Raw genomic sequence first — 26568 nt, forward strand, 5'->3', positions numbered from 1 at the left:
TGGGGAAGTCACTTCACTTCTCTGGGGCGCGGTTCCCTCAGCAGCGTGGCTCAGTGGAAAGAGCCCGGGCTTGGGAGTCAGAGGTCATGGGTTCGAATCCCGGCTCTGCCACTTGACAGCTGTGTGACCGTGGGTAAGTCGCTTCACTTCCTCTGTGCGTCGGTTACCTCGGCCGTAAATTGGGGATTAACTGTGAGCCTCCCGTGGGACAACCTGATTCCCCTGTGTCTACCCCAGCGCTTAGAACAGTGCTCTGCACATAGTAAGCGCTTAACAAATACCAACATTATTATGATTATCTGGAAAACGGGGATTAAGACTGCGAGCCCTATGCAGGACAGGGACTCTATCCAACCTCGTTTCCCTGTATCCACCCCAGCACCTAGTACAGTGCCTGGCCCACAGTAAGCACTTAGCAAAGACCAGAATTATTATTATTATTATTATGAAGCAGTTTCTGCGCGCAGAGCACTGGCCTAAGCACTGGGAAAAGAATTCACAGGCCGGAAGATCATGCCCGCTCTATCGTACTCTCCCGAGCATTCACTCCAGGAGCTCTCCACACTAGGTGCCTACTAAATACTGATGGATTGGTCTACCACATACGTTTGACATTTTCTTCTAGTGCACCTCCACCCTGCCTTGCTCCTAAAGGGATGAAATTTTCGATCGTCCATTCAATCGTATTTACTGAGCGCTTACAGGGTACAGAGCACTGTACTAAGCGCTGGGGAGAGGACAAGGACAAGTACACTCCAGTCCATGCTTCAGTCGGCTGCCCGGATCATTTTTCTTCGAAAACGTTCAGGCCCCGTCTCCTCACTCCTCAGAAACCTCCGGTGGTTGCCCATCCACCTCCATATCAAACAAAAGCTCGTCACCGTTGGCTTCCAAGCCCCCCGTGCCCCGGCCCCCTCCTCCCTCCCTTCCTTTCCGTCCTCCTCCATCCTGGGCCGCACACTCCGCTCCTCTGCCGCCGCTCGCCTCCTCCCCGGGCCTCCGGCTCTCCCGGCCCGTCGCCGACCCCCGGCCTACGTCCCGCCTGTCTCGGAATTCCCTCCCTCCTCAAATCCCACAGACGATTCCTCTCCTCCCGATTCAAAGCCTTAGTGAGGGCCCATCTCCTCCAAGAGGCCTTCCCCGACCGCGTCCTCCTCTCCTCTCCTCCCGCTCCCTTCCGCGTCGCCCCGACTCGCTCCCTTTCTTCATCCCCCCTCCCGGCTCCACACCGCTTCTGTCCATCTCTGTCATTTCTTTATTTCTATTCCCGTCCGTCTTCCCCGCTTTAGACCGTGAGCTCGTTGTGGGCAGGGAATGCATCTGTTTAATGTCTTGGGCTCTCCTAAGCGCTTAGTACAGTGCTCTGCACACAGGAAGCACTCAATAAATACGACTGAATGAATGACTACATTACCACAATGAGCAGACGGGAAGATGGGAAGCAGCGTGGCTCAGTGGAAAGAGCCTGGGCTTCGGAGTCAGAGTCATGAGTTCGACTCCCAGCTCTGCCACTTGTCAGCTGTGTGACCGTGGGCAAATCACCTCGCTTCTTTGTGCCTCAGTGACCTCATCTGGAAAATGGGGATTAACTGTGAGCCTCACGTGGGACGACCTGTTTACCCTGTATCTACCCCAGCGCTTAGAACAGTGCTCGGCACATAGTAAGCGCTTAACAGATACCAACATTATTAAGCAGACACATTCCCTGCCCTCATTCCCTTACAGTCCAGAGGAGAAGACAGACACAAATAAAGATAAATAAATTACAGATATGGGTGTAAATTATTCATTCAGCCATATTTATCGAGCGCTTACTGTGTGCAAAACACTGTACTAAGCACTTGGGAGAGAACAGTATAACAACAGGCACATTCCTTGCCCATATAATGAGCTCCCAGTCTACAGCATAGCCTATTGGAAAGAGCCCGGGCTGGGGAGCCGGAGGCCGTGTGTTCTAATCCCGGCTCCGCCACTTGTCTGCTGTGTGGCCTTGGGTAAGTCACTTCACTTCTCTGGGCCTCAGTGACCTCATCTGGAAAATGGGGATGAAGACTGGGAGCCCCACGGGGGCCAACCTGATCACCTTGCATCTACTAGGCTTAGAACGATGCTTGGCCCATAGTAAGCGCTTCACAAATACCATCAATAAATAATACGGATTAATTCTCCACGGCATCTCTTAGGCCCTCGGTACAGTGCTCTGCACACAGTAAGCGCTCAGCAAACACTGTGTGCGTCGCTGTTAAGGTTTTCAGAAAATAGTCTGAAGCCAGGACACTGTTGGGAAAGAATCTGTTGCCAAAATGAAGGAAAAGTCCAGCATTCCCAATAGTTGGACTTCCTTTCCCCCTCTCACGTTCCCTTAGACCTACAAGGAAAGATAGACAGGCCTCTAGACGGTGAGTTCACCGTGGGCACGAATATGTCTCTTTGTGGTTCTAATGTGCTCTCTCAGAGCAATGCTCCGCACACAGTTAGCGCTCAAGAAATACGATTGAATGAACGAAGAGGGGAAATTTCCCGGTTTATTTCTGCAACGGAACGGTTGATTTTTAATCTCCGTTCCAAATGGATGGAAATCGTATGGATTCTTGGAACCCGCTCCGCAATTCCCACTTGCAATTTACAATCTGTAATGAACTTTCGGTGCTGCAAGAAAAATCTCCGTTGGTCGCACGCAATGTCTTCTCCCAAGCCCGTCTACCGGAATAATAATCGGGATGGTATTTGCGAAGCGCTTACTATGTGCCAGGCATTGTATTGATAATAATGATAATTGTGGATTTGTTAAGTGCTTACAGTGTGCCAGGCACTGTTCTAAGCGCTGGGACGGAGACAGGCAAATCGGGTCGGACACAGTCCCTGTCCCATATGGGGCTCACGCTCTCAATCCCCATTTTCCAGCTGAGGGAACTGAGGCCCAGAGAAGTGAAATGACTTGTCCAAGATCACACAGCAGACAAATGGCGGAACCGGGATGAGAACCCATGACCTTCTGACTTCCAGGCCTGGGCTCTATCCGCTCTGCCATGATAATCGTATTTATTGAGCGCTTACTGTGTGCGGAGCACGGTACTCAGCTCTTGGGAAAGTACAAGTCCTTGAAGCCTGTGAGTCGCTCCATCATCAGTTAATCAGTTGTATTTATTGAGCGCTTACTGTGAACAGAGCACTGTACTGAGCGATAGGGAGAGGACGATAGAACAATAGAACGGACACATCCCCCGCCCTCGACGAGCTTCCGGTCTATCCGTCAGATGTCGGTCAGTCAGTCCATCTATCAATCCGTCAGTGGTCATTTCTTTCCTGTTCTGCCTTCCTCCCCCGAGTGCTTAGTACAGTGCTCTACACACGGTAAGCGCTCAATAAATCCCACCGCATGACTGACTGGAAGTTATCAGCCAGGCTGTCTGTCCTTCAGTTGTTGGACCGTTAGCCGTCAGACAGTCGTTCCACTCATTCGGTCGTATTTATTGAGCACTTACTGTGTGCGGAGCACCGTACTCAGCGGTTGGGAGAGTCCAATATATTTTCAGGCATCGGGCTGTCAGTCAGACTGGCAGTTCACATAAGGATGGAGGGAGGGCTGAGAGGAGAGGGAGGAAGGAAGGAAGGAAGGGGGAAATGGGAGGGGAGGGGGACTGTGGGAGGCTGAGGAGGAAGAGAGGAGGAGGAGGAGGAGGGGGAAAGAGTGAAGGGGAAAAGGAGAGAGGGATGAGGGAAAGGACGGAGGGGAAAGAGTGAAGGGGAAGAAGAGGGGGATGAGGGGGAAGAGGAAGTGGAAGAGGGGGAAGAGTGAAGGGGAAGAAGAGGAGGGAGAATGAGGAGAAAAAGGAGGAGGAGGGAAGGCTGAGGGGGAAATGGAGAGAAAATTGAGGGGGTGGGGGAGAGAAAGGAGGAAGGGAGAAGAATGAAAGGGAAGAAGAGGAAGGAGAATGAGGGGGAAACGGAGGTGTGAAGAGGAGGAGGAGAGAGGGATGAGGGAAAGGAGGTAGGGGGAAGCGTGAAGGGGAAGTGGGGGGGGGGGAGAGTGAAGGGGAAGAAGAGGGAGGTTGAAGGGGAAGATGAGGAGGGGGAAAGAGTGAAGGGGAGGAGGAGAGAAGGATGAGGGAAAGGAGAAAAGGGGAAGAGTGAAGGGGAAGAAGAGGAGGGAGAAGAAGGGGAAGAGGAGGAAAAAGTGAAGAGGAGGAGAGAGGAGTTAGGGAAAGGAGAGAGAGGAAAGGGTGAAGGGGAAGAAGTGGAGGGGGAGGAGTGAAAGGGAGGAGGAGAGAGGGATGAGGGAAAGGGGAGAAGAGTTGAAAGGGAAGAAGATGAGGGAGAATGAGGGGAAAGAGGAGGAGGAGGGAAGGCTGGAGGGGGGGAGGAGGGAAAGTTAAGGGTGAAGGGGGAAGGAAAGGAGGGAGGGGAAAGAATGAAGGGGAAGAGGTGGGAGAGTGGGGGGAAGAGGAGAAGCAGGAGGGAGAAAGAGTGAAGGGGAGGAGGAGAGAGGGATGAGGGATGAGGGAAAGGAGGAAGGATGAGGGGAAAGAATGAACGGGAAGAAGAGAAGGGAGAGTGAGGGGGAGGAGGAGGAGGGAGGGGGAGGAGGGAAAAGAGGGAAAGGGGGAAAGGAAGGAAAATGAGGGGGAAAGAGGAGGAGGGGGGGGGGGAAGAGTGAAGGGGAGGAGCGAGGCATGAGGGAAAGGAGGGAGATGGAAGAGTGAAGGGGAAGAAGAGGAGGGAGGAGGAGGGGGATGAGGAGGAGAAATGAGGGCTATGGACGTAAATGCTGGGGAGCCGGAAGGGCTGGAGAAAGGGAACAAGTCAGGTTGACGCAGAAGGAAGTGGGAGATGAAGAAAAAAGGGGCTTAGTCAGGGACGGCCTCTTGGAGGAGGTGGGCCTTCAATAAGGCTTTGAAGGTGAGGAGGGTCATTGTCTGTGGGATTTGGGCTCGTTCTTGGATAGGGATTATCTGTATTTGTTGCTGAATTGCACTTCCCAAGTGCTTAGTACAGTGCTCTGCACACAGTAAGTGCTCAGTAACTACGACTCAGTGAATGAATGGATGAACTAGAGGAGGGAGGGCGTTCCGGGCCAGAGGCGGGCCGTGGGCCAGGGGTCGGTGGAAGGACGGGCGAGCCGGAGGCCCGGGGAGGAGGCGAGCGGCGGCAGAGGAGCGGAGCGTGAGGCCCGGGCCGGAGGAGGACGGAAGGGAGGGGACGGAGGACGGGGCCGGGCCGTGGGGGGCTTGGAAGCCGACGGTGACCAGTTTTTGTTTGATGGGGAGGTGGAAGGGCAACCACTGGAGGTGTCTGAGGAACGGGGTGACATGTCCCAAATGCTGCCGTAGAAAAACCATCCAGGCAGCAGACTGAAGTCTGGAAATGAATGGGGAGAGTGAGGAGGCAGGGAAGCAGCACGGCGTAGTGGGTAGAGCCCGGGCCTGGGAGTCAGAAGGTCATGGATTCTAATCCCGGCCCCGCCACTTAATAATAATAATAATGATGATGTTGGTATTTGTTAAGCGCTTACTATGTGCAGAGCACTGTTCTAAGCGCTGGGGTAGTCCCAGGGGAATCAGGTCGTCCCACGTGGGGCTCACAGTCTTCATCCCCATTTTACAGATGGGGGAACTGAGGCACCGAGAAGTGAAGTGACTCGCCCACAGTCACACAGCTGACAAGTGGAAGAGCTGGGATTCGAACTCACGAGCCCCGACTCCCAAGCCCGTGCTCTTTCCACTGCGCCACGCTGCACTTGCCTGCCGTGTGACCTCGGGCAGGTCGCTTGACTTGTCTGGGCCTCAGTTCCCTCATCCGTCAAATGGGGATGAAGACTATGAGCCCCATGGGGGACAGGGAGCCTGTCCGACCTAATTACCTTGAAAGCAGCGCTTAGAACAGTAGTAAGCGCTCATCATCATTATCATCAGGGAGGTCGGTGAGGAGGCTCGATGCGGTGATCCGGGAAGGATGAAATGAGCGATCCCGGTGGTAGCTGATCGGAGGGAGAGGAAAGGAGGGATTTTTAGCGCTGTTGTGAAGGTAGGAGCACCGAGGTGCCCATCGCCCTTCCCCTTGCACCCCCTCTCTCCCCGCCTCCGGGACCCCGTGGTCCCCCTCCCCAAAGCCCCCATCTGCTTCTGGGGGTTGCGGGGTGCCCGACTTCACCTGAGCCTGAAGCGGCTTCTCCTCTCCCCCACAACTTCCCCCTTCCTCTTCCTCCACCTGCTTCCCCCTTCCTCCTCCTCCTCCTCCTCCTCCTCCCCAGTGCTTCCTCCACTTTCTCCATCACCCCCTCCTCCTCCACCTTCTCCCCCCTTCCTCCTCCTCCTCCTCCTTTCCTCCCCCCGCCTTCTCCCCATTCTTCCTCCTCCTCCTCCTTCCCTCCGCCCACCCAGCGCTTAGTATAGTGCCTGGCACATAAAAAACCCCATTATTATTCTCCTCATTCCTCCTCCTCCCCCCCCATTCCTCTTTCTCCCCCTTCCTCCTCCTCCTCTTCCCCCTCCCCCTCTTCCTTCCCCCGCCCCCCACCCAGCGCTTAGTCCAGTGCCTGGCACAAAGTAAGCCCTTAACGGGTACCATCATTATTAATTATTATTTTTATTATTCTCCCCATCCATCCCTCTCATCCGCCCCCCCCCTTCCACCCTGCCGTCACGTGGCCCCCGGAGCGGGGGAGGGGGGAGGAGGAGGATGGAGGCGGGGGTCGGGTAGGGTAGGGGGTAGGGGGAGGGGGAGGGGGAAGGGAGGGGGTGATGGGGTTTCTCTCCCCCCCTTCCCGCTCCCCCATGTCGGTGCTGGCTCCGCAGGTTGCGGGGGGCGGGCCGGGGGGAGGAGGAAGAGGAGGAGGGATGGGAGGAGGAGGAGGAGAGGAGGAGGAGGAGAAGGAGGAGAAGGAGGAGAAGGAGGAGAAGGAGGAGGAGAAGTCCCCGGACAGCTCCGGACCCCGCAGCTCCCCGGACGGACGGTCGGCCGGCCAGCCAGCCGGCCAGCCAGCTCCCTGGACTGACATCCCTCCGGACAGCCAGCCAGCCAGCCAGCCAGACATCTCCCCCTCCCCCCCGGACGGACATCCCTCCGGCCGGCCGGCAGCCCCCCGGACAGACAGACGGACGGACAGTCAGACATTCCCCTCCCGCCCCCGGCCGGACAGACAGACAGGCAGGCAGGCAGGCAGGCAGCCATCCCCCCCCGCCCCCGGCCGGACACACAGACAGACAGACGGGCAGACCCCCCCCCGCCCCCACCGCCAGCCAACGCGCCCCGGCCCCCCGGGCCCCCGGCCGGCCATCCTCCGGCCGGACGGGCAGACAGACAGACAGACAGACAGACAGACAGACAGACAGACAGAGAGAGAGAGAGGGCCGGGCGGCCGGCCCTCCGCCCGCCCCCGCCGGCCCCCGCCCGCCCCCGATGCCCCTTCCCGCGCCCCGCCCGGCGGCTGCGGGAGGATGTGGCTCTTTGGCTTCGCTACAACTTTCTGGGGATTCTGTCTCTTTCCAGGTGAGAGACCCCTCCCGACCCTCAGCCCTCCAAACCCCCGACCCCCCAAACCCCCAACCCTCCAACTCCCAATGCCCCGACCCCCCCAAACCCCCGACCCTGCAATCCCTCAACACCCCCAACGCCCCCACACCCCAAACCCCCTAACCTCCAATCCCTCAACCCCCCAACACCCCCAATCCCCCCGCACCCCAAACCCCCAATCCTCCAACCCCCCGACTCTCCAACCCTCTCCAACCCCCCGACTCTCCAACCCCCCAACCCCCAATCCTTCAATCCCCCAACACCCCGACACCCCCAACCCTCCAACCCCCAATCCCCCGATCCCCCGAACCTCCAAGCCCCCCAGACCCCCCAAACCTCCAAACCCCCCAAATCCCCAAACCGCCCAAAGCCCCAATCCCCCAGCACCCCGATCCCCCAATGCCTCAACCCCCACCGAGCAAGAGGAGGAAGAGGGACAGGAGAGGAAAGAGGAGAGGAGAGGAGAGGAAGGAGGAAGAGGTGGTGGAGGAGGAGAAGAGAGGAGATGGAGGAAGAGGAGGGAGAGGAGAGAAGAGATAAAGGAGAAGAAGAAGAGGACGGAAGAGAAGAGAAAGGAGGAGGAGGAGGACAGAAGAGGAGGAGGAGGAGGACAGAAGAGGAAGAAGGGAGAGGGAGAAGGAGGAGGGAGAGAAGAGATGAAGGAGGAGGAAGAAGAGGAGAAGAGAAGAGAAAAGAAGAGAAAAGAGGGAAGAGGAGGAAGAGGAGAGAAGAAAGAAGAGGAGGTGAAGGAAGAGGAAGGGGAGGAGGAAGAGAGAAGAGGAAGAAGGAAAAGGGAGAGGGAGCGGGAAGGAGCGAAGAGATACAGGAGGAGGAGGAGGAGGATCGAGAGGAAGAGGGAGAGGAGAGGAAGAAGAGGAGAGGGAGGAGGGAGAGGAGAAGAGATGAAGGAAGAAGAGGAGGAGGAGAGGAAAAGAGAGAGGAGATGAAGGAGGAGGACTAAGAGGAGGGAGAGGAAAGAAGAGATGAAGGTGGAAGAGGAGGAGGAGGGAAGAGGAAGAAAGGAGGAAGAGGGAGGAGGAGGAAAGGAGGAGGAGGAGGAGAAGGAGGGAGAGGAAGAGAGAAGAGATGAAGAAGAGGGAAGAAGAAGAAAGGAGGAAGGAAGAGGGAGGAGGGAAGAAGAAAGGGGGAAGGAAGAGGGAGGAGGACAGAAGAGGGAGGAGGAGGAGGAGGGAGAGGAAGAGAGAAGAGATGAAGAAGAGGGAAGAAGAAGAAAGGAGGAAGGAAGAGGGAGGAGGGAGAGAAGAGATGGAGGAGGAGGAGGAGGAGGAGGAGGAGGGAAGAGGGAGGAGGGGAAGGGAGAGGGAGGGAGAGGAAAAGAGAAGAGATGAAGAGGGAAGAAGAGAAGGAGGAGGGAGAGGAGAGAAGGAGGAGAGAGAGGAGAGAAGAGATGAAGGTGGAGGAGGGAAGAGGAAGAGAGGAGGAAGGAAGAGGGAAGAGGAAGGAAGGGGGGAGGAGGGAAGAGGGAGGAGGAAATCCTCTGGGCTCCTGCTGCTGCTGCTGAAGGGGCCACTTGGCGAAGGCCCCGGCCGGTCCTTGCCCCCTTCCCCACCCCCACATGCCCCCCATCCCCCCTCCATCCCCCTACCTACCCCCACCCCCCGGGGCCCGCAGGACCGGCCGGGGGCTCCCGGGCGGACCCAGGACCCCGGGCACCCACCCACCCACCCACCCAGCCTCTCACCCCCCAGCCCGGGCCCAGAGCAGAGGGGCCACGGACCACCGCCCCCCACCACTGCCCCCCGCCCCCCGATGGGCCCGGATCCCCCTCCCCATCACCACCCAGAGGCCTACATCACCGCAGGAGAGCCGGCCGGGAGCGGGGGAGACGCCGCAAAGGCCGCCACAGGGTGGGGGGATGGAGGAGGGGATGTGGGGGGGTCCCCCCGGGGACGAACGAGACCCCCAGGATCCGCCCCTCGCCCCCCCACTCCTCTCCCACCTTTGCACCTGGGCCCGGCCCCAGCTGGAGCCAGGCCCGGGGGGCGATTCCCTCCCCCTCCGACCCTCCCGGGTCCCCCCAAAGAGAGGGGGCGACTCCCCCAGCCCTCGAGCCCCGGGCCCGGGTCCTTTGCAGTGGGCGCGCTGCAGATCCAGTGCTACCAGTGCGAGGAATTCCAGCTGAACAACGACTGCTCCACGCCGGACTTCATCGTCAACTGCACCGTCAACGTCCAGAACATGTGCCAGAAGGAAGTCATGGAGCAAAGCTCAGGTGAGAAGGACATCACCGGGAGGGGCTCCCCCGCCCCGGCCGCTCCTCTGCTGCAGCGCCAGAAGGGTTAATGATAATAATTACAACGATGACGATGGCACCGTTAAGCGCTTAATACGTGCCGGGCACTGTTCTAAATGCTGGGGTAGACATAGAGTGATCAGGTTGTCCCTCATGGGACCCACAGTCTTCACCCCCCATTTTCCAGATGAGGGAACTGAGGCCCAGAGAAGCGATTTGCCCAAAGTCATCCAGCTGGCAGGCGGCGGGGCCGGGATCAGAACCCACGACCTCTGACTCCCAGGCCCGGGCTCTTGCCACTGTTAACCAGCGTGCTCACTGAGAATAATAATTATGATGATGGCGGTGGGATTTGTTAAGCGCTTAGTAGGTGACTTCTCTGACTTACTAAGGAAGGAGCGTGGCTCAGTGGAAAGAGGCCGGGCTCGGGAGTCAGAGGTCTTGGGTTCTAATCCCGGCTCCGCCATTTGTCTGCTGGGTGACTTTGGGCAAGGCGTTTCACTTCTCTGGGCCTCGCTGACCTTAGCTGGAAAATGGGGGTTAATAAGACCGGGAGCCCCACGTGGGACAACCTGATGACCTTGTATCTACCCCAGCGCTTAGGACAGTGATTGGCACGGAGTAAGCGCTTAACGAATACCGTTATTTTTTTTTTTTTTTGTGCCATCCACTGCTCCGAGAGCCGAATTTGTTCGGCGCTGAATTTCTTAACTGCTTACCAAGTGACAAGCACCGCTCTGACCGTTGACTTTGTTACTCGCTTACGATGTGCCAAGTCCTGGACTAAGCGCTGGGGTAGGTACAAGGTGATCGGGTTGTCCCACGTGGGGCTCCCAGTCTTCATCCCCATTTTCCAGATGAGGTCACTGAGGCCCAGAGAAGTGAAGTGACTTGTCCAAGGCCACACAGCAGACAGGCGGCGGAGCCGGGATTAGAACCCACGACCTCCGACTCCCAAGCCCGGCCTCTTGCCGCTAAGCCACGCCGCCCTCTGCGCGGAGCACTGGGCTCTAAAGGAGCCCCACGCGGGATTGTGTCCCATCTGATCGGGTTGGAGCTACCAGCGCTTAGCACGTAGTCAGAGCTAAACACATGCCACCCTGGGTGGGGGAGGGGAACGGATCTGGTCCCTAACGCCCCCTGACCCAATCCCCATTCATTCATTCAGTCATTCATTCAGTCGTATTCATTGAGCGCTGACTGTGTGCAGAGCGCTGGACTAAATGCTTGGGATAGGACAGTATAAAGTGTTAAGCGCTTACTCTGTGCCAGGCGCTGTACTAAGCGCTGGGGTGGAGACAAGCAAATCCGATTGGACACGGTCCCTGACCCCTGTGGGGCTCACGGTCTCCATCCCCATTTTACAGAGGAGGGAACTGAGGCACAGAGAAGGTCACACGGCAGACAGGTGGCGGAGCCGGGATTAGAACTCAGGACCTTCTGACTCTCAGGCTCCGGCTCTGTCCACTACACTATATATAGATGGTATTTGTTAAGCGCTTACTATGTGCCGAGCACTGTTCTAAGCGCTGGCGGAGATACGGGGTCATCAGGTTGTCCGCCGTGGGGCTCCCAGTCTTCATCCCCATTTCCCAGAGGAGGGAACTGAGGCCCAGAGAAGTGAAGTGATTCGCCCAAGGTCACACAGCAGAAAAGCGGCGGAGCCGGGATTAGAACCCATGACCTCCGGGCTCTAGCCACTCAGGCACGCTGCCTCTCTCAACAGAACAATAAGCGGTCACACTCGCTGCCCACAACTAGCCGACAGACTAGATCAGCAGCGTGGCTCAGTGGAAAGAGCCCGGGCTTTGGAGTCGGAGGTCATGGGTTCGAATCCCGGCTCTGCCACTTGTCAGCTGGGTGACTTTGGGCAAGTCACTTCACTTCTCGGTGCCTCGGTGACCTCCTCTGGGAAATGGGGACTAAGACCGTGAGCCCCACGTGGGACGACCTGATTCCCCTGTGTCTACCCCAGCGCTTAGAACAGTGCTCGGCACATAGCAAGCGCTTGACAAATACCAACATTATTATTATCATTAGATCACTGAGTGCTTACTGAGCGCACAGCACTGTTCTAAGCGCTCGGGAGAGGACGATGCGTCAGCGTCTGACCTGATTGTATTGTAGCCAGCGGCGCTTAGCACACAGTCAGCGCTAAACACATATGGCGGGACGGACCTGGTCCCAATCTCCCCTCCCACCGGGGCTACCCATCCGTCAACCCATGGTATTTATTGAGCGCTTACTGCGTGCAGAACGCTGGGAGAGGACGATTTTTCATTCGTTCAATAGTATTTATCGAGCGCTTACTATGTGCAGAGCACTGGACTAAGCGCTTAGAGACGGTCCCTGCCCTTTGATGGGCTTACGGTCTAATCGGGGGAGACGGACAGACGAGAACAAGAACAATAGCAATAAACGGAGTCGGCTGATACGGTCCCTACCCAAGCGCTTCCGTTCAGTCATTCACTCATTCATTCGTATTTCTTGGGCGCTTACCGTGTGCAGAGCACTGTACTGAGCGCTTGGGAGAGTTCAATCCCAAACTCAACGGACGCATCCCTTGCCCACAGCGAGCGGACGGAAGTTGTCCCGATTGGCTCTAATCTCCCGGATTCCTCCGTCCTCTCCCAAGTGTTCAGTCCAGTGCTCCGCACACGCTAAGCGCCCAAGAAATACCATCGTTTGCTTAATTAGCGTTAGTCGCAGAGGCCTCTCCTCCCCGCCGAGACTCCGCAAAGGCAGAGGCTTGAGATCCTTTAAGTTAGCGGCTCCCCCGGATAACTGGCCCGCATTCCCTGTGGCGGGAAAATCTCCAGCGCGCTACAGCCCGGGCCTGGAAGTCAGGAGGTCGTGGGTTCTAATCCCGCTTGTCTGCCGCGTGGCCTTAGGCGAGTCGCGTCACCTCTCCGGGCCTCATCTGTCAAACGGGACCGAAGCCTGCGAGCCCCGGGTGGGCCCGGGACTAAGTCCAAGCCGATTTGTTTGTATTCCCCCCCCCCCCCGACCAGCGCTTAGTACGTAGCCCGGCACAGATTCGGTCATTCATTCATTCATCCCACCGTATTTATCGATCCCCTGTTTCCTAAGCGCTCGGAAAGTCCGATTCGCCAACGGATAGAGACAATCCCTACCCGACGGGCTCGCGGTCTACATAGTAAGCGCTTACCAAGTATCCCACTGATAATTATTATTATTATTAGCACGCAGGGCAGGCGAGGGCCGGGGGGAGGGGGCTGTCAGGCTGAAGTAGAGACCCGGTCCCGGGGCGCCAGAGGTCACAGCTTGAAAAATGTGCTTTGTCAGAGAGACCGGGCAGAGTTCTGGAGGATCTTGATTTAATTTTGGAGCCCATGCATCATTTTCCAGGCAGAATTGGGGGGACGGGGAGGGGAAGGGAGGACGCCCCCTCCCTTAGTTCCTCCCCGCCAACCGCCGGTGCCCGGCCCCCCGACGGTGATGGATGCCCTCCGTCTCTTTATTTAAGAGCCGCTGTTCTCCGTGCCAGGGGCGGGTCTCTGATGCCTTTTTGGCAGGCGGGAGAGGGATGGGGGCATGTGCACGCAGGTATACGTGAGCGTCTGTGTTTGTGCACGTATGTGGATACGTGTGTGTACGTGTGCGAGGTCTCCGCTGCCCTGGTGGCAGGTTGGAGAGGGACCGGGGTGCGAACGTGCGTGTATTCGTGGGTGCTTGTGTACGCGTGTGTGGTCTCCTCAGGCCGGGGGGTCCGGGTCCCCCGCGGCCTCATTCGACGGGGGGGCCAAGCGTCCCCCGGGGCGGCTTGGGGTCAGGGGTCACGGCCGCCCGCCGGCCGGGTGGACGTGCGGATGTGCTTAGCGCACTCCAAGCGCTTAGTAGAGTGCTCCGCACACAGTAAGCGCTCAATAAATACTACTGAATGAATGCGCGCGGCGAAAGGGGGCCGGGGGAGGCTCGGTCGGCCCCCGCTGAGGGTCGCGGCAGTCGGCAGAGGCCGCGCAGCGCGGGGCCCCCACAGTGCCCCGGCGTCTACACGGCACCCCGCACTCGGATCGTGTCTACTGACCGAGAAGCAGGGAGGCCTAGTGGATGGAGCCCGGGCGTGGACTCGGGAATAAGCGCTTAATAGATACCCTCAAAAAAGGGGGCTACGGTGAGGGTAGTCGACCCTGTCCTGTCTACGAGGCAGCCCTGGTGGTCCCGGTGTGAAGGTGGGCCTCTCCCCCCGTCTACACGGCAGCCCTGGGCGCGAGGGGGGTCTTCCCCACCTCCTCTCATTCATTCGGTGGCATTTATTGAGCGCTCACCCGTCTACACGGCAGCCCTTAGTGTGAAGGCGGTCCTCGCCCGCGACCCCCGCTCCCCACCCCCGTCTACGCGGCAGCCCTTCAGCCTTCCCCTAAAGGGATCTTACGGCCGGTAACCCCTCCTCGACCTCTGGTTAGTCGTAGACGTTTTCACCATGTGCCAAACCCTGCGCTGGGCGCTGAGCCCCTCTTCCCGGTGGAGATGGAATCGAGGGGAGGCAGGGGATTGGAAGAGGCAGGCCGGTGGAGGGAGACGTAAGGTGGGCGCGTGGTCCGGCACCATCTCCCCCGGCCCCGCCGGCCTCAGAGTCCGACCCGGGACGCCTCTCCCTCACCACTCCCGCTTAATAATAATAATAATAATAATAATGAGGGTATTTCTTAAGCGCTTACTATGTGCCAAGCACTGTTCTAAGCACTGGGATAGATACAAGGTAATCAGGTTATCCCCTGTGGGGCTCCCAGTCTTCATCCCCATTTTCCAGAGGAGGTGACTGAGGGCCAGAGAAGTGAAGTGACTCGCCCAGAGTCACGCAGCCGACAAGTGGCGGAGGAGGGATTAGAACCCACGACCTCTGACTCCCTAAGCCCGGGCTCTTGCCACTGAGCCACGCTGCTTCTGCCCACGACGCTGGTCAGGCTCTCTCTCCCCCCTCTGGCTTCTAAGTGTTCAGTCCAGTGCTTTGCACATAGTAGACAGCTCCTTGAGGGCAGGGGTGGTGTCTACTAACTCTCTCAATCTCTCCCAAGCACTCAGCACAGTGCTCTGCACGCAGTGAACCGTCAGCTCCTCCTCGAGGACAGGGATTGCGCCTATCTATTTTCATCCATTCGTTCGTTCAGTGGTATTTATTGAGTGCTTACTGTGTGCCGAGCACTGTACTAAGCACTTGGGAGAGAATAATAGAACAAAAACACACATTCCTGCCCCCAGTGAGCTGACAGTCTGTGGAGGGAGACAGACACAAAGAAGAAGAAGAAGAATAGAGAAGCAGCGTGGCTTAGTGGAAAGAGCATGGGCTTGAGAGTCAGAGGTGGTGAGTTCTAATCCCGCCTCCGCCGCTTAGCAGCTGTGTGGCTTTGGGCAAGCCAACTTCACTTCTCTATGCCTCAGTTACCTCATCTGGAAAGTGCGGATTAAGTCTGTGAGTCCCACGTGGGACAACTTGATTACCTTATATCTACCCCAGCACTTAGTGCACATAGTAAGCGCTTAACAAGTACCATCATCAGTGTTATTATCACTGTAAGTATCACGAATAGAAATAAATAATGACGTTGGTAATTGTTAAGCGCTTACTATGTGCCGAGCACCGTTCTAAGCGCTGGGGGAGATACGGGGTCATCGGGTCGTCCCACGTGAGGCTCCCAGATTTTACAGATGAGGTCACTGAGGCCCAGAGAAGTGAAGTGACTCGCCCACAGTCACACAGCTGACAAGTGGCAGAGCGGGGATTCGAACCCATGACCTCTGATTCCCAAGCCCGGGCTCTGTCCACTGTAAGAGGTGTGGGACTGAGGCGGGGGGGGGGATGAAGAAAAGGAGCGAGTCGGGGCGATGCAGAAGGGAGCGGGAGATGAGGAAAGGTGGGCTTAGTCAGGGAAGGCCTCTGGGAGGAGGTGGGCCTTCAGTAAGGCTTTGAACGGGGTGGGAGATGTGAGGAGGGAGGGTGGTCCAGGCCAGAGGCAGGACGGAGGCCGGGGGTCGGAGGCGAGACGGAGGAGCTGGAGGGGCAGGGAGGAGGTCGGCACGAGAGGAGCGGAGCGTGCGGCCCAGGGTGGAGGAGGAGGAGGAGGAGGAGGAGAGCGGCCGGGGCGGGGAGGACGGGACGACTCGACGGATGCCTTGAAAGCCGACGGTGACGGGCGACCCGGAGGGTCTTGGGGAGCGGGGAGACGGGGACCGGACGTTCGGGTCGAAAAACGACGCGGGCGGCAGAGCGAGGCGTGGGCCGGAGTGGGGACAGGCGGGAGGCGGAGAGGTCAGTGAGCGGAGAGTGCAGTGCTAAGCCGAGAGCCTAAGAATGAGGCTCGCAGCTTCGATTTACAAAAACAACGGGACGGTCCACGTTTCTTTGCGATTGTTATCTCTCTCGAATTTTCCACACGCCAAACCTGCGCTGAGGCGACAGTGGCATATTGGAGCGAAAAACCCGATGGACGCCTTTAAAGCCGACGGTGACGGCTTTCTGTTTATTGTGGAGTCGGACGGGCAACCGAAGGAGGGTCTTGAGGGGCGGGGAGACATGGCCCGAACGTTTTGGGTAGCAAAATGGCGTGGGCAACAGAGTGAAGTGGGGACCGGAGTGGGGAGAGACCGGAGGCGGGGAAGTCGGCCAGGAGGCTGATCCAGACATCCAGGCGGGAGACGAGAAGGCCTTGGAGGCGAAGCAGCGTGGCTCGGTGGCAAGAGCCCGGGCTTGGGAGTCAGAGGTCATAGGTTCGAATCCCGGCTCTGCCACTTGTCAGCTGCGTGACCGTGGGCGAGTCACTTCACTTCTCTGGGCCTCAGTGACCTCATCTGAAAAATGGGGATTAACTGGGAGCCTCACGTGGGACAACCCGATGACCCTGGATCTCCCCCAGCGCTTAGAACAGTGCTCTTCACGTAGTGAGCGCTTACCAAATCCCAACATTATTATTTAACACGGGTCAGGAGGGCCAGGTGGGCAGATTCGGTGCCCCCAGGGGGGATGGAGGCTGGGGGGTGGAGGGGGTGAGCAAAGGGGTAGGGGAGGGGGGCAGAAGGGGCCTTCCAGGGGGGTTAGAGGGGTCCCATTCTCTCAGAAGAGTCCAGCCCGGACCGACCGGTCAAAGGGCGACCCCTCTCCCCTCCCCTACCCCAGGGGTCACGGCCCGAGAATCGGCCACCCAGGCCTCCGTGACCCCCCCCCCCCGGTCCCGGGGAGCCTGGGTGTGGGGGGCGCGGGGTTGGTGGGGGCTCCCACCCTCAGCCCCTTCCTCAGCCCCCTCCCCTTATCGTCCATATCTGGATTTCATTTATGCATTTCACCGTCTATCTAATAATAATGCTAATAATGATGGTATTTGTTAAGTGCTTACTCTGTACCAGGCACCGTTCTAAAAACTGGGGTTGGACACAGTTCCCGTCCTACATGGGGCTCACGACCTCCATCCCCATTTTCCAGATGAGGTCACTGAGGCCCAGAGAAGTGAAGTGACTTGCCCAAGGTCATACAGCAGATAAGTGGCGGGGGCGGGATTAGAACCCACGACTTCTGACTCCCAGGCCCGGGCTCTAGCCGCTACGTCGTGCTGCTTCTCCGCTCTACACCGTAAGCTTGCTGTGGGCGGGGAACAGGTCTGGCGACTCTGTTGGATTGTCCTCTCCCAAGCGCTCAGTCCAGTGCTCTGCACACAGTAGGCGCTCAATAAGAGAAGCAGTGGCTTAGTGGAAACAGCACAAGCTTGGGAGGCAGAGGATGTGGGTTCAAATTCCGGCTCCGCCGCTGGTCTGCTGTGTGACCTCGGGCTAGTCGCTTCGCTTCTCTGGGCCTCAGTTTCCTCATCTGGAAAATGGGGATGAAAAGCGTGAGCTCCACGTGGGACAACTTGATGACCCTGTCTCTCCCGCAGTGCTTAAAACAGTGCCTGGCACATAGTACGCGCTTACCGAATACCACAGTTATTATTATCGTTAATAAATACCACGGAATGCCGTTGCTGTGTGCGGGGAACGTGTCTACTAACTCTGTCAGACTGTCCTCTCCCAAGCGCTCAGTACAGTGCCCTGCACATAGTAAGCACACAATAAATATAATTTTGTTTTAATTTATGGTATTTTTAAGCGTTTATGCCAGGCACTGAACCGCGCGCTGGAGTAGATACAAGACCATCAGACTGGACCCAGTCCCCGTCTCACATGGGGCTCACGGTCTCAATCCCCATTTCCCGGATGACGTCGCCGAGGCCCAGAGAAGTGAGGTGGCTTGGCCAAGGTCACCCGGCAGACAAGTGGTGGAGCCGGGATTAGAACCCACGACCTCTGACTCCCAGGCCCGGGCTCTACCCACTTGGCCACACTGTTCTCAATTGATTGATTCACAAGAGGGGATGGGGGGCAGGAAAATGGGGAAGGTTTTGCCCCCTTACCCTTCTGAAGGTCTTTCCAGTCTCTTAAGCCTCACCTTTCCCCTTCCATCGTCCAATCAGTCAGTCAGTCATTCATGCAATCATTCAATAGTATTTATTGAGCGCTTACTATGTGCAGAGCACTGGACTAAGCGCTCGGAATGGATGACTGGGCAACAGATAGAGACCACCCCCGCCCAACGACGGGCTCACGGTCTAAACGGGGGAGACGGACGGCAAAGCAAAACAGAACCGAACAAGACAACGTCATCGAGATAAATAGAATCAAGGTGATACATACCTTATTCAGAGAATAAATAGGGTAATAAATAATATGTACAAATGAGCACAGTGCTGAGGGGGAGGGGGAGGAGCAGAGGGCGGGGGAGGGGGAGCAGAGGGAAAGTCAGTCAGTCATATTTACTGAGCACTCACTGTGTGCAGGGCACTGTACTAAGCACTTGGGAGAGGACAGTAGACCAGATGTAATAATAATAATAATGTTGGTATTTGTTAAGCGCTCACTATGTGCCGAGCCCTGTTCTAAGCGCTGGGGGAGATACAGGGTCATCAGGTCCCATGCGGGGCTCCCGGTTTAATCCCCATTTTCCAGAGGAGGTCACTGAGGCACAGAGAAGTGAAGTGACTTGCCCAAAGTCACACAGCTGACAAGCGGCGGAGCCGGGATTAGAACCCATGACCTCAGACTCCTAAGCCCATGCTCTTTCCACTGAGCCACGCTGCTTCCCAATACGTTCCCTGCCCGCAACGAGCTGACGGTCTAGAGCCGGGGGGACAGACATTCTATCCCTCAAAGAAATCAATAAATGAGGGATGTGGACGTCGGCGGCGCGGGGCCGGGAGGGGGGACGGAGAAAGGGAGCGAGTCGGGGCGACGCGGAAGGGAGCGGGAGGAGAGGAGGGCGAGGTCGGGGAAGGCTTCTTGGAGGAGGTGGGCCTTCAATCGGGCTTTGAAGGCAGGGAGGGTCCTTGTCTGTCGGGTATGAGGAAGGAGGGCGTTGCATCAGTCAACGGTATTTACTGAACGCTTACTGTGTGCAGGGCACTGTTGTAAGTGGTTGGGAGAATGCAATTTGTATACACTCCGTGGAATTTATCGAGCGCTTACTACATCTAGAGCACGGTATTAAATGCTTGGGAAAGTACAATATCATCACTCCATGGTATTTATGGAACGCTTACTATGTGCAGAGCCCTGTACTAAGCGCTTGAGACAGCGTGGCTCAGTGGAAAGAGCCTGGGCTTCGGAGTCAGAGGTCACGGGTTCGACTTCCGCTCTGCCACTCGTCAGCTGGGTGACTGTGGGCGAGTCACTTCACTTCTCTGGGCCTCAGTGACCTTATCTGTAAAATGGGGATTAACGGTGAGCCCCACGTGGGACGACCTGATGACCCCGTATCTCCCCCAGCGCTTAGAACAGTGCTCTGCACATAGTAAGCGCTTAACAAATACCAACATATTTTTTTTTTTTACAATATAATTACTCTGTGGTACTTATAGAGCGTGTTCTATGTGCAGAACCCTGTACTAAGCACTTGGGACAGTATGATATAATCACTCCATGGCATTTACTGAGCGCTTACTATGTGCAGAGCCCTGTCCTAAGCGCTTGGGACAATATGATATCATCATTCCGTGGCATTTATTGAGCGCTTACTATGTGCAGAGCGCTGTCCTAAGCACTTGGGACAGTACGATATAATCACTCCATGGTATTTATTGAGCGCTTACTACGTGCAGAGCACTGTACTAAGCACTCAGGAGTCCAATATGAAAAAATCAGCACTTTCCCTGCCCACAACGAGCTTCCAGTCCAGAGGGGGAATATTCTTGACTGGCTCCTCTGGCTTTTCCCCTTCCGCTTCTCTGGAGTCCAAATGAACCGAGGAACGGAGCAGCGTTCTCATCCATTTCTTATCGTTGGTCTTTTTTAATTTTCAATTTTTTATTTTTTTTTTTTGGCTAATTGATATTTAAACAGGCAGAGGAGAAACCCGCCACGGTCTCGTAAATTCCATCTACCGAGCCGGCATCCACTCCCCCGGAACGCTTTTAATGTCTTTTCTTGTGTGCTTTCCATCGCCGAACCCAGCCTTTTCAATATTGATTTTCATTTTCGAATAGAAATCCCCCCCTCCCCCGGCCCCGAGTTTGAATTCTGCACCCGGAGTAAAAAGAATGCACATTTGCATGGACTTGACAGCGCGGTCTGGTAATTAGAGGTTTTTTTTCCCCTTGACTAGATACGGTGAAAGGGATATAATTTAATTTTTATGGACTAGCCGATTTCTGCCCTTGGTAAAAAATATAGCTGTGTCAGGGAGCAAAATGTTACCGCTTCTCCCCTCGACCTTATTTAAAAGTTAAATGCGGTATATTGAGATAAAGTTCATGGACCGAGTCGGTAACCGAATCGATCCCATCCCGCATCCTTTGCGACGCGCATTAATCTACGTGTCGGTCTTAGGCGAGTGACCGCCTTCCCCGTCCCGAGACTTCTGAATCCGGGACGGGGGTCGATCGAGGGCAGGATTTGGCGTCCTTGTCCTGGAATTTTAATCCCCACTGGGCCATTCGTCCGCTGGGTGACCCTGGCCAAGTCACTTGACTTCTCCGGGCCTCAGTGATCTCACCCCTAAAGTGGGGCTGTGAGCCCCAGGTGGGACAGGGACTGCGTCCGACCCCTTTGGCTTCTATCTCCCCCAGTCCCTGACACGTAGTAAGCGTGTCATCGTTATTAATTATTACTATTATTATTCTCTGGGCTTCTGTGACCTCACACTTAGTAGCGTGGCTCAGTGGCAAGAGCCCAGGCTTTGGAGTCAGAGGTCGTGGGTTCTACGGGCTGGGGAGTCACAGGTTGTGGGTTCTAATGCCGACTCTGCCGCTTATCAGCCCGGTGACTGAGGGCAAGTCACTTCACTTCTCTGTGCCTCAGTTACCTCATTTGGAAAATGGGGATTAAAACTGTGAGCCCTACATGGGACAACCTGATTAGCTTGTATCTACCCAGTGATTAGAACAGTGCTTGGCCCATAGGAAGCGCTTAACAAATACCAACATTATCATTATCATTATTCTAATCCCGGCTCCGCCACTTGTCTGCTGTGTGACCTTGGCAAGTCACTTAACCTCTCTGTGCCTCAGCTACTTCATCTGTGAAATGGGGATGAAGACTGTGAGCCTCCCATGGGACAACCTGATTACCCTGCATCTCCCCCAGCGCTTGGAACAGTGCTCTGCACATCGTAAGCGCTGAACAAATACCAACATTATTATTATTATTCTCTGTGCCACAGTGACCTCATCTGTCAAAATGGGAATTAAAAATTGTGAGCCCCACGTGATGCACGTGTAATCTACCCCAGCGCTTAGAACAGTGGTCAGCACATAGTAAGCGCTTATTACAGTGTTATTATTATTCATTCATTCAGTAGTATTTATTGAGCGCTTACTATGTACAGAGCACTGAACTAAGCGCTTGGAATGGACAATTCGGCAACAGATAGAGACAGTCCCTGCCTATTGATAGTAAGTGCTTAATGAATATAATTTAAAAATCTATATATATATGATTGATTGACGTTTTGGGGATAAGCCCACAGTCTTGCCTTGAATCTAAGCTCTCGTCGTGAAATCTGAGGGAGGGCGGGTGAGGCTGGCAGACTCTTCCCACCCTCACCACCCCTCACCACCCCCGCGACCCTGAACTCCCCCTGTCCGGAGCTTTTTAACCCCTGCCTCGGTTTCCCTGAGGTCCCGGGTCAATCAGGTGACTGGAACCTGGGGTCCAGAGGAGGGGAGGAGGAGGCCGAGGGTGAGTGGGGGCCGTGGAGGGGAAGAGGAGGCTGAGGGTGAGTGGGGGCGTGGGGATGGAGAGGAGGCCGAGACCATGAAGGGGAAAGGAGAGGAGGCCGAGGGTGAGGGAGAGGAGGCTGGGGTCATGGAAAGGAGGAGAGAGAAGGCTGGAGGCCGAGGAGGGGAAGGGAGAGGAGGCTGGAAGCCATGGGGGGGAGGGGAGAGGAGGTCGAGGGTCATTGAGGGGAGAGGAGGCCGGGGACTGCGGGGAGGAGGCCAGGGGCCACGGAGGGGAGGGGAGAGGAGGCTGGAATAATAATGTTGGTATTTGTTAAGCGCTTACTGTGTACAGAGCACTGTTCTAAGCCCTGGAGTAGATATACGTGGGGCTCCCAGTCTTCATCCCCATTTTCCAGATGAGGGAACTGAGGCCCAGAGAAGTGAAGTGACTTGCCCACAGTCACTCAGCCGACAAGGGGCAGAGCCAGGATTCGAACCCATGACCTGTGACTCCCAAGCCCGGGCTCTTTCCACAGAGGGGAGGGAAGAGCAGCTGAGAAGCAGCGTGGCTCAGTGAAAAGAGCACGGGCTTTGGAGTCAGAGGTCATGGGTTCGAATCCCGGCTCTGTCACTTGTCAACTGTGTGACTGTGGGCAAGTCACTTAACTTCTCTGGGCCTCAGTTACCTCAGTTACCTCATCTGTAAAATGGGGATTAAGACTGTGAGCCCCATGTGGGACAATCTGATTCTACCCCAGCGCTTAGAACAGTGCTCTGCACATAGTAAGCGCTTAACAAATACCAACATTATTATTATTAGGAGGCCGGGGACTGTGGAGAGGAGGTTGGGGGTCACAGAGGGGAGGGGAGAGGAGGTCGGAGACTGCAGAAGGGAGGGGAGAGGAGGCCGAAAGCCATGGAGGGGAGGGGAACGGGAGGTCGAGGGTCACTGAGGGGAGAGGGGATGGGGACTGTGGCGAGGAGGCCAGGGGCCACGAAGGAGACGGGAGAAGAGGCTGGGGGCTGCAGAGGAGAGGAAAGAAGAGGCCGGGGAGGGGAGAGGAGGCTGGGAGTCGCAGAGGGGAGGGGAGAGGAGGTTGGAGGGTCATTGAGGGGAGAGGAGGCCGGGGACAGCGGAGGGGAGGCTGGGGGTCACGGAGGGGAGGGGAGAGGAGGCCAGAGGCTGTGGAGAGGTGGCTGGAAGTCATGGAGGGGAGGACAGAGGAGGCCGGAGACTGTGGAGAGGAGGCCGGGGGCCGCAGAGGGGAGGGGAGAGGGGGACCGGGGCTGTGGAGAGGTGGCCGGGGGCCACGGCGGGGTGGGGAGGGGAAGCCGGAGGCAGCGGATGGGAGAGAAGAGGAGGCCGGAAGCCCCAGAGGGGAGGGGAGGGGAGGCCGGGGGCCGAGGCTGGGGCCCATGGAGTACAGATTGTCTCTATTTGGTGCTGAATTGTACTTCCCAAGCGCTTAGTACAGTGCTCTGCACACGGTACGTGCTCAATAAGTACGATTGAATGAATGAACGAGGGGAGGGGAGGTTGAGGGACACTGAGGGGAGAGGGGACCGGGGCCTGGGGAGAGGAGGCTGGGGACCACGGAGGGGAGGGGAGAAGAGGCCGGGGACATGGACCAGAGGGGAGCGGAGGTCGAAGCTCATTGAGGAGAGAGGAGGCCGGAGGCCTGTGGGGAGGAGACCAAGGCCATAAGGCGTGGCTCAGTGGAAAGAGCCCGGGCTTGGGAATCAGAGGTCACGGGTTCGAATCCCGGCTCAGCCACTTGCCAGCCGTGTGACTGTGGGCGAGTCACTTCACTTCTCTGGGCCTCAGTGACCTCATCTGTAATATGGGGATGAAGACTATGAGCCCCACGTGGGATAACCTGATGACCCTGTATCTCCCCCAGCGCTCAGAACGGCGCTCTGCACATAGTAAGCGCTTAACAAATACCAACGTTATTATTACTGCTTATAAGGGGAGGGTAGAGGAGGCTGGGGTCTGTGGAGAGGAGGCCGGGGGACATGAAGGGAAGGGGAGAGAAGGCCGGGGGCCGGGAGGGCAGGGGAGAGGAGGCCGGACGCCTGTGGAAATGGAGGGGAGAGGAGGCCGGAGGCCTGCGGAGAGGAGGCCGAGGGGCCGCGAGGTGGGGGAGAGGAGGCCGGGGGCCTGTGGAGAAGAGTCCGGGGGCCATGAGGGGAGGGGAGGCCGGGGCCCGTGGACGGCGCGGGCGGCTCCGCGTGGTGACCGGGCACGTTGTCCCTCAGGGACCCTGTACCGGAAGGCGTGCGCGTCGTCGGCGGCCTGCCTCATCGCCTCGGCCGGATACCAGTCGTTCTGCTCGCCGGGGAAGGTCAACTCCGTGTGCATCAGCTGCTGCAGCACCCCGCTCTGCAACGGACCTCGCGCCCGCAGGCTGGCCGCCTCCGCCAGCGCCCTCGCCCGCCCCGGGGACCCCCCCGGGACCCTCCCCGCCGCCCTCCTCCTCCTCCTGGAACTCACCCTGCGGGCCACGCTCTGCTGAGGGGATGCCCTCGCCCCGGGGGAACCCCGACACACTGCTGGAAAGAAACAGTTTTGTTAAGCGATGAATAAATCCCGGGTGACCTCAAAACGGGCCGAGTCCTCCGGCCGCCCGACGCCCTTGGGGACCCCACCCCACCACCAGCGGTCATTTCGGGGCCCCCCCGCCTCGGGTCTCCCCGCTCTTTTCTGGGGGGACCCCGGGGTCCGCTCCCTCGGCCTTTCCCCCCCGACGTCCAGGCCGGGCCGAGGGTGGCGGGGTGCGGCCTCCGACGACGATGATCAGAATTCTGGTAGCGGTTAAGCGCTTACTATGTGGCAGGCACTGTACTAAGCGCTGCGGCCAGTACAAGGAATGATAACGATGATGGTATCTGTTAAGCACTTACTACGTGCCGAGCACCGGTCTAAGGGCTGGGGGAGATACAAGGTCATCGGGTGGTCCCACGTGGGGCTCACGGTCTTCATCCCCATTTTACGGATGGGGCCCAGAGACGGGAAGTGGCTTGCCCAAAGTCACACAGCTGATCAGTGGCGGAGCGGGGGTTAGAACCCACGACCTCTGACTCCCCGGCCCGGGCTCTTGCCACTAAGCCACGCTGCTTCTCATATAACGGGTTGGACACGGTCCCTGTCCCACACGGGGCTCACGGTCTTCATCCCCACTTTACAGATGAGGGAACTGAGGCCCAGAGAAGCAAAGTGACTTGGCCACGGTCACACAGCAGACAAGTGGCAGAGGCTGGATTAGAACCCATGACCATCTGACTCCCGGGCCCAGGCTCTGGCCACTCCGCCATACAGTGCCTGGCACGTAGTTAGTGCTTCACAAATACCCTAATTATTATTATGAATAATAGACAGGTACTTGTGAAGCACTTACTAAGATGATGATGGTGTTTGTTAAGCGCTTACTCTGTGCAAAGCACTGTTCTAAGCGCTGGGGGGGATACCAGGTGATCAGGTTGTCCCCCGTGGGGCTCCCAGTCTTCATCCCCATTTTCCAGATGAGGTCACTGAGACCCACTGAAGTGAAGTGACTTGCCCAAAGTCACACAACTGACAGGTGGCAGAGCAGGGATTCGAACCCATCACCTCTGACTCCCAAGCCCGGGCTCTTTCCACTGAGCCACGCTGCTTCTCTACAAGGTAAGCAGTCCCTGTCTCACAGGGGGATCAAAGCCTTCATCCCCATTTGACAGAGGAGGGAACTGAGGCCCAGAGAAGTGAAATGACTGGTCCACGGTCACGCAGCAGACATGTGGCGGAGCCGGGATTAGAACCCAGGACCTTCTGACTGCCAGGCCCTCGCTCTACCCACTGGGCTTCCGGGCCGAGGGCGGGGAGGGGACGGTGGAGGCCCCGTGGGGTGACCCGGGAGCCAAGCGAGGATGGTCAGAGCCCCGCCCGGCTGAGGGGGCAAAGGTCAGCGGGGGGTGAGGGGTCACCTAGGCCCGGGACGCCACCCCCGACCCCCACTCCATCTTCGGCCACGGTTGACCGCGAGGGCGGAAGCAGCCCGGGCCCGGGTCGTGGGTTCTAATCCCGCCTCCGCCACCTGTCTGCTGTGCGACCTTGGGCAAGTCGCTTCGCTTCTCTGGGCCTCAGTGACCTCATCTGGAAAATGGGGATTAACACCGTGAGCCCCGTGTGGGACAATCTGATGACCTCGTATCCACCCCGGTGCTTAGAACAGTGCTTGGCACATAGTAAGCGCTTAACAAATATCCTCAGCATCATTATTATTAATAGTAGGTATAGATATAGGCACATCAAAACAAGGAAACAGGCATCAATAGAAATAAATAGAATTAGAGCTAGAGACACATCAGAACGAGGAAACGGGCATTAATAAAAATAGTTAGAATAATAATTATCGAAAGTGGTGTGGGGCGGCGGGGGGGGGGGCAGGTAGAGCAAAGGGAGCGAGTGAGGGTGACCGTTAAGCGCTTACTATGTGCCAGACACTATACTAAGCGCTGGGGTAGCGTGGCTTAGTGGGTAGAGCCCGGGCCGGGGAGTCAGAAGGTCAGGGGTTCTAATCCCGGCTCCCCCTTATGTCCGCTGTGTGACCTTGGGCAAATCCC

At 57.2% G+C, this 26568-nt stretch overlaps 1 protein-coding gene across 1 annotated transcript; it reads left to right on the forward strand.

Moving 5' to 3' along the window:
• Positions 1–7409: 7409 nt before the first annotated feature.
• LYPD1 (LY6/PLAUR domain containing 1) lies at positions 7410–24572 on the forward strand. Its single transcript, XM_029072695.2, has 3 exons — positions 7410–7488; positions 9608–9745; positions 24226–24572. Exons 1-3 carry the CDS (start codon positions 7437–7439, stop codon positions 24480–24482), a joined length of 447 nt encoding a protein of 148 aa, XP_028928528.1. The 5' UTR covers positions 7410–7436; the 3' UTR covers positions 24483–24572.
• Positions 24573–26568: the final 1996 nt, after the last annotated feature.

The sequence above is a fragment of the Ornithorhynchus anatinus genome, chromosome 1 (assembly GCF_004115215.2).
Source record: "Ornithorhynchus anatinus isolate Pmale09 chromosome 1, mOrnAna1.pri.v4, whole genome shotgun sequence".
In the NCBI taxonomy this organism is placed as follows: Eukaryota; Metazoa; Chordata; class Mammalia; order Monotremata; family Ornithorhynchidae; genus Ornithorhynchus; species Ornithorhynchus anatinus.